The following is an 8,521-nucleotide window of genomic DNA, read 5'->3' as shown; positions in this document are numbered from 1 at the left end:
GAGGAAAACATTTGATTTAAGGCTTTTGACTGTTTATCATTCCCATTTGTATGTCTCTGCCTCCTCATTTTGAAAATCAATGTAGTAAAGTCATGGATGATAGCAATACATCCCAGATTTAAGTTGAAATGATTGTATACTTAGCTTCCTGTTAATTCATAACATAACCTGAAGTAGACTTCTCGAAGGGATCATTTAGTTCTAAAATACTGTGATTCTATGATTTTTTAAAATGAAGAACTTTTATTACAGCTTTACGTATCTGCTTGGTCTTCACGCTGTAGATGATGGGGTTCATGACAGGAGGGATTAGCAAGTAGGTGTTGGCAATCATGGTGTGCACATAGGGTGGGGCTCGTTTCCCAAATCTGTGAACAAAGGATAGACTGATCAATGGAATATAGAACACAGCCACTGCCCCAATGTGGGAGACACAGGTGCTAAAGGATTTCTTCCTCTCTTCTGGGGAAGCAATGCTGAGGACAGTCCTGATAATCAACACATAGGACAGGAGGATGAGGATGGAGTCGACACCAACAGTGGAAATCATGGCAGTCAACCCAACTGCATTGTTGATCCTGGTGTCTGTGCAGGAGAGCTTCATCACATCAGGGTGGAAGCAGTAGGAATGGTGGAGCACACGGCTGCGGCAGTAAGACAGTCTTTTAAGAAGTGCCACCATCGGTGTCAGCACTAGTGTCCCCCTGATGATGATTGTCACCCCAATTTGTGATATTCTGGAGTCAGTCAGAATAGTGGCATACCTCAGGGTGTTAGAGATGGCCACAAATCGATCAAAAGCCATAGCCAACAGGACTGAAGATTCCATCACTGTGAAGAGTTTAATAAAGAACATCTGGGACAAGCAGGCATTGAAGCTGATTTCCCTGGCATTGAACCAGAAGATGCCCAACATGGTGGCCAGAGTAGATATGGACAGCCCAAGGTCTGTGGTGGACAACATGGACAGGAAATAGTACATGGGCTCATGAAGACTGGGCTGAGTGATAATGGCAAAGAGAATCAGGCTGTTGCCTGAGAGGGCAGTTGCATAGAGAAAGCAGAAGGGAATGGAGATCCAAGTGTGGAAGGCTTCCAGCCCGGGAACCCCAGTTAGCAGGAAGATGATCGAAGAGGATGTGGTGTTCTGGAAAGCTGACATACTGGATTAAAGGCATAGAACAAGTCTGAAATAGAAAAGCTACATATGCTTATGTGTTATTCCAATTACAAATAATTTTATTCCCCTGAGAATTGACTAAAGATGACTATGTAGATATGAAAATATGAATGACTTACTGAAATTGATAAACATGTAATCTTTCCATTACAGTAAAGTGTACCTTGTTTTTTTCTTTTCAGGCCATGAATTTTCTTCTCTGGGACCATTTCCTGTTAGTTATATTTATACCATATGACCTTTCTTCAAACTCTGTTAAGTGACACAGGATGCTGCCCTTCACTTGATACATGTCAACGCTGCTCAATTTTATGTCTATATTCAACCCATCTAAAGGCTAGCACTTCACAATGGATTTTCTCTATTTCATTACTTCTATTATTCCACTTCTTAGGATATACCTATTGGAATATTACTAGTTTGTTTTGGAGGGAAAGTTAACTTTATTGAAAGTATCCCATTTTGTTTCCTGAGTAGGAAATTGCAAGGAAGGTATATATGAGTAAAATGTGGGACTGTGCAGGTAAACAGAGATTAGGGACATGTGAAAAGGCTCAATGAGACACCTTTAGGATAGATTCTTTAGCACAACAGAAAGGTACTGAGCAGCAGAGAGGAAGTTAAGGATTAAAAAAATGTATAGTGGGGGGAACCTGTATGTTTCCAGATTATACACAGCCACCCACTTAGATTGCCACTTACAAAATCATCTAAAGAAACCCATGGGCTATGAACAGTGCCTTATTCCTGCAATTTCAGTTACTTGAATAAAGAAGGATCATAGTTCGAGGACAGTTTCAGCAAGTTGTCAAGAATCTATACCCAAAACAAGCTGGGAATGATGGTGTATATCTGTAATCCCAGTGACTCTGCAAGCAGAAGTAAGAGGATTGTGGGCCGTGCTGACTTTGAGCAAAAAGTAAGACCCTATCTAAAAATGAACAAAAGCACAAAAAGGATGGGGTTGTAGCTCATATGGTCTAGTGCTTGCCTAGGAAGATTCCCAAGTTCAAAGTTCAAATTCCAGCCCTGCCAACAAACAAAAAATGCAAGAAAAGACAACAACAACAACAACAACAACAACAACCCCAGCCAGATTTTTAAAAAATCCTTAAGTTATTGTGAAAATTATGAGTGAAATTATATAAAAAATCAGAGGAAATAAAGGAGTGTTACATGTAATGACAAGAAAATAAGCTATAACTTTAGATTATGGAGTTTACAGTAATGAGTATTAATCATTAGTATTAATCATCAATCAAGGATGTCCTGAAATTAATATGGCCTCAACTATTTTAATGAAAATGAGAATTCATAGCTCACAGAAATACAGCACATATTTTCAACTTCTGGAAAAAGAGGGTTTTGCTCTCACCACAAAGAAATGATAAACACTAGAGATAAGGGACATAATAACTACTTTGATTTGATCATCCTTAAGTGTACACATTCATGGAAGCATTACATTTATTGAAACATCACACGACACCCAATGAATACACATATTATGACTTTTCATCACAAACAGACAAATAAGAAATTTAAAAACCAAAGCAAAACAGAAAAGGAAAATAGAATCAAGAGGAAATGTACTTTCCAAAGGCACAGTGGACAAAGGCTTTATAGGAAAAGTACCTGAAATATTTCTCTGTGTTGTCCAAGTTGAGATGAAAAAACAAATCTAAGAATTTTAGGATTTCACTTCTCAAAAGTACTGATTAAGAGTTCTCTTAACAAGGGGTGGGTCAAAGGAAAGGGAAAGATGAATGGAGAGAGGAATGGCCGACGAGCACAGCTATAACATTCAAGGTGTTATCAGGGAATACTTGGGGAAGAACAGCAGAAGGGGTGACCTTGATGAAGATGTTTTGAACTCACAAACTGACATGTTGAATTTCATTTTATACCACAACTTAAAGCTAAGAAAAAATGAGTGAAAATGTATAAACAAATACTAAATAAAAATATTTTTCTTAAACTATTTCTTCCCCTTGATGCTGTCTTTTGCTTGATTCAAATATATACATTTATGAAAGGATCACATTGTGCTCCCCCAATATATTTATCATTTATGAACAAAATAATACAAAATGAGAACTGTAAAAATCAGAATGTCTGAATTCTGTGCATCATGGCTTTGATTTTACATGTCATGATAGAGTTGCTATTTTTGTCATTGGTTTCAGAACTTAAAAAAGTTGAAAATCATCTGAGTAGTTTCTCTTTCACCTTAACTTCCTAGTAGCTCCCCTTTTAAGAGTTCAGTTTAGTTATTGCTTATTTTCATTTCCCCCTTCCCTTGGTGGTACTCGGATTTGAACTCAGGGCCTTGTGCTTGCTGGGCTGGTACTCTTACCATGTGACCATACTTCAGACCTTCTAACTTATTTTTTAGATAGGGTCTCACTTTGGGCTTGGGCTTTCCTGGACCATGATCATTCTATTTATGCTTCTTACCATAGCTGGGATAAAGATCGATGCCAGTTGCCTAACTATTGGTGGAGGTGGGGCCTTGTGAACTTTTTCCCTGAGCTGACCTGAAAACGCAGTCTTCCTGATCTCAGCCTTCCAATATCTAGCATTACAGGCATGAGTCACCATGCCTAGCTCTTATATTTATTCTTCTTGGCAGTTTTTCCTTCCCTTTCATGCTGAAAGTTCATAAACAAAACTAAACCATAGAGTACATTTTGGCCTGACCTGTGTTTAGCCTAGCAGAAGACAATTCAAATCCTTCTCTGTTCATTACTCGGCCGTCTTTCTTAACGGTGTGAGGAGGCTGCACATTCCTTCTACTTCTATAAGCTCTTCATTATCTCCATAAACACTTAATTCAGTCCAATAACAAACATATTCTAGGGAATTGCTGTGTCTTTTGTCAGCCATTAAGGATATAAAGCAATTGAATTAGCAAATCTGAAGACTGAGAAAACCAAAGAAGTTGTCAGGGGCTGAGAACTCCAAGCATATGTAAGCGTGAGCAGAGCCCGAGTCTTTCCTTAACAAGCCTGATGACTCACTAAAAATGAAATTTGACCAATTTAGAACACTTATTGCATGTCAGACACTCTATAAGTCTAGTGCACATCAGAAGGTCAGTGAGAAATGACTGTAATTGTTGAGTGCACAGATAGGTATATATGAAAAAAGAAAGAGTACAGGGAAATGATTCTAAGTTGTGTGTGTACATGAATATGTCTGTGGAAAAATCAGGAGCAAGTAATTCCAGGAAGTTTGAATAGCATAGGTGGAACATATCTATGTAAAGCTTTGATGGGTGAATTTGAGTGTATAAGTATGAACAGCAGGAGAAGGGTGCTTTTTAGACTCTCTGTGTGTGTGTGTGTGTGTGCGTGTGCGCGCGCGCGCGTGTGTGTGTGTGTGTGTTTGTGTGTGTGTGTGTGTGCCTGGGCTCTGTCCCTTACCTTTTTCTCTCAAGGCTGGAATTTAGAGCCATAGCTTTACTTCAGGCTCTTTAGTGGTGGGTTGTACTACCTTTGAACCATGATTCTCAGATCTCCACTTCCTGAGTAGTAGGATTATAGGTGTGAGTCACTGGTACCTGGTAAAAGGGGTGCTCTTAACATAGATAAAATATAGGCATAGATTTGAATAATATGAGTTTATTTGTTGGATATCTATAAAAATGAACCTGATAGAATATTAAACATGAGGCTGTTTGCTATTGGAGATGCAACTAGAGAAACTTAAAGCGAAGGTCTGAAAACTATGAACTCCATGGAAAAGATAAATGAACTTAGAATTTAGTTGCTGAGCATTAAGAACTAGACTTTGCCAACTATTTCATGAATTAGTAAACAAATCATTCTCATTCTCTTCTAATTTAACTCAAACAAAATTCCTTTCTTTCTTTAGCATCTTGTTTGGTCCTACTGGCTCCTTTTCTCCAAGTCGTAATATTCAAGTTTTGCCTTAACTCAATAATGGAAGCATTTCAACTGGAGCAGCTGGGATCTACTAGTGAGGTAAATAAAATTCATTCTTCAATAAAAAAAATAATGGAAGCATTTCATATCGCAGTGCAGATGTTTTCAGCCCTTTCAATTCAACCAATGCATATTGAACATCTCTTAATATTCATCTTTGATACGAGACACAGTTTATTTCTTACAGTTTACTGCTGAAAACAGAAGAATGCATACTCTTCTTTGAAGGAGAGTTGGCTATGATTTATTCTTCCTTAATCTTCAGTAACAGTCAGGATTTGTTCTCTCTAATGACTTTCAAAAACCCTTTAACTGATATTATCTAAGTGCCGGGTACAAAAGTCTTCATCCAAACTTGTTTTTGTCTTCTTTACCTAAACATGTTGGCAATATGGGATAGCTCATCTATGAAAGTGTCTCCTTCAATGATAATGATTTTGCAAATTTATTTCCTGCTTAATAGAATTGTTTGGTTGTATGAGTATGCTTTTATTCTGAGCAGTTCCTCTCCTTCCTTTCTCTCCATATACTTTCCTTGAAATATCTCAGTTATTCCCACCGCGTTAAGGAGCACTTACATTCCATCCACATGACTTACAAATCTGTAGTCTAATTATGACATCTCTTGAGCTTCTATATTTTGAATGTTAGCAAAATCTTGAAGGCTACAGCAACATTTCTGGGTTCAAACATGAAAGCAGCAATGAAACATGAGAGTTAGTTGGTCAGGTCTGAGATTTAGAGAAATTCTGGTTGCTGTTTAGAGAGCAGATCAAGACAAGAATGACCATTCTCTGCAGATTGCTTGGGCATAAAGAATTCTACAAATTCTCCCAACCTCTATAGTCCACAGATTACCATCCTACCTAATTCTACACATTGCGGTGAAATTCTTCCCTGTGGATAATAAAACACAGCTCATTTATAGTCAGGCATTTTCACCCAACAGTTGTACTTACAGAGTCTATGCAGTAACTCTGCCGTCGCTCTCAGGCTGGCCCAGAAGACACAGGAGGCTTCGGATTCTGGGAGAGAGCTAAGCTTACAACGAAATTTATTGCAGCCTGCTTGGAGTTAGGCACAGACCTGAGAGGCCAATTCCTCGTGGTGGTGTTAATTTACTACCGGTCTCCAAAGTACGGAGTTCCCAGAGGACTTCTTTAGCCTCACACAGGCCTTTTATATCTGTCCCATTATGCAATTATTTATTGTGGCTGCATGGTTTTATGGGCTGATGTAACTTTTTGTTCTTGTGCCATTTTATTGAAAATTTGTTTTCCTTAACCATTTTACTGAGATATAATGTACCCAGTATAAAATCCATCCATTTATAGTGTATAATTCAATCTTTTTTTTTTTTTAAAGCAAAGTCACTGCAGCAGGAACCATCATCACAATCTAATTTGGGAAAATTTTTATCACCTTAAAACAAACCTCATCACCAATAATAGGCTCTTTGAAGGGGATTTTAAAAAATTCAATAGTATGCCAAATTGCTTACAAGCATCTTTTATCCAGTGTGGCTTAAACTTCACCACATAAAAGCTTAGCATCTGTCATTATTCACAGTTGTACTGTTCGTCTACCTATGATTCTTTGCTCTGACAGCTAGGAAAAATAATACATTTATTCATATATCTAGTAAGTACTTAAGAAGATACCCTGATATTCCATTTGAAATATCATGGTTTAGAATTCTAAACATACTGGGCATTTTACATAGAAAAGAAGAAAAATATAACATAGTTATTACTACCCAGAGAGTTAACTTAGAAAACAGACAGATTAACTAACAATTCTATGTTAACCAATAATAGTTATATTAGAGGCATCAACCAAATGCTTGGTGAATATAGTGGGTAAAAATATAAGTCCACAATTTTGGAGAATGAAAATATTGTTTTGTTTACTTTTTCATTTGATTTAACTTATTTTCTAGTTTGATGTCCCAATCCGGTAGGTAAAAGAAAATTAATTAGAATAACTTGGGGTTATTTATGTTTGTTCTCCAATTGTGGGATTTGTATTGTGCTAAGGAATTGGGGTGAATGGGTGGCCATTGATGTCATCTGATGCAAGGCGATTATTGTTCTTCTCAGTCTTTAGTAAGTATCCATAGATCTATAAGATAGACTCCTGTGTTCTTTTTAGGCTCTCAGATATTTCCACCATTTCTGGCCACTTTTGGGCATAAGGATTTTTAAGTCCTCATTTAAAAAAATATAGTTTTTTTATTGTGAAAATACTGTACAGAGGGGTTACAGTTACATGAGTAAGGTAATAAGTACATTTCCTATGTAGCATTGTTGCCTCCTCCTTTTTTCCCCTAAAAGTCCTCATTGATTTCTTTCTCTTTGACAAATCTTGTCAATCTCCTTAAACTTAGAACAGATTTGATCATTCATCATCAGCTTTATAAGTGCCGTTTTTAGTATGTCACAATTGTTTTCACTAATGTAATTTTAGTAGTTGCCTAGCCTTGTCTCTTGCTTCTATCCTTATCTTTCCGAGTCTTTGACAACATGTATTCACCACCAAAAAATGTCCCATTCTGTTATAAACAACAACAAAAATGGAGTTTGTGGTAGGCAGAAAAATGCCCTCCCCCCCAAATGTCCAGATCCTAATGCACAGAACTCATGAGTGTTATCTGATCTTATAATAAGAACTTTGTGGGTTTGATTAAAGTTAAACACTTTTGGGATGAAAAGATTAGCTTGGTTGCCTGAGCTGGCTCAATGTAGCCCAATGTATCTTTAACAATACATAAAGAACTAGCAGGATGAGAAGGACTGGACTTTGGAAAAATGGCAAAATGAGGCCACAAGCCAGGGAATGTGGGCAGCCCACAGAGAGGAAGACAAAGGCATTGATAATTGCATAGACTATAAAAGAATGTAGTCTGATGAGATCTTGATTTTATCTCAATCAGATCGATCTTATGGACTGTACAAATCTAAGATAACAAATTTTGTAGAAAAAACCACTTTGGTTGCTTGATGCAGTTTCAAGGATTAAAGGATTCAAGTAATTTACTTAGGTCTCTCAGTAAGTGACACAGCCAGTATTCAAATCCTAGGCTATTTGACAGCTTTCCAGTTCTCAAAACTGGTTGCTTAAAGTCTTAACATGATGGTGGATCCATTGCTACTTCCAGTTTCCATCATCTAAACTCATCAGCACATACGCATATTTCTATTCCAGACTAGATACCAACAGTTTGTCATTTAGTGCATGCTTAAATTTTGTACAAAATGTATTTTTAACTATCATGTCTATTCACAGAAAACATTTAGAGACCAAGGTAAACATTATGTCTACCAGGTTTGGCAAATTCTAGCTTCCAAAAGCATTTGGCAATAGTCATGTTTTTTTCCCCCAAGGCGGGAAGCAT

General features: G+C 37.3%; 1 protein-coding gene across 1 annotated transcript; it reads right to left on the bottom strand.

Moving 5' to 3' along the window:
- Positions 1–217: 217 nt before the first annotated feature.
- LOC105983912 (olfactory receptor 51F2-like) lies at positions 218–1,162 on the bottom strand. The gene has a single exon (XM_013013944.1). The coding sequence runs from the start codon at positions 1,160–1,162 to the stop codon at positions 218–220; it is 945 nt and encodes a 314-aa protein (XP_012869398.1).
- Positions 1,163–8,521: the final 7,359 nt, after the last annotated feature.

Source organism: Dipodomys ordii, unplaced genomic scaffold (assembly GCF_000151885.1).
Source record: "Dipodomys ordii isolate 6190 unplaced genomic scaffold, Dord_2.0 Scaffold22, whole genome shotgun sequence".
NCBI classification, from domain to species: Eukaryota; Metazoa; Chordata; class Mammalia; order Rodentia; family Heteromyidae; genus Dipodomys; species Dipodomys ordii.
The sequence above is the reverse complement of the archived record's forward strand: the minus strand, read 5'-3'. Positions and strand labels throughout refer to the sequence as shown.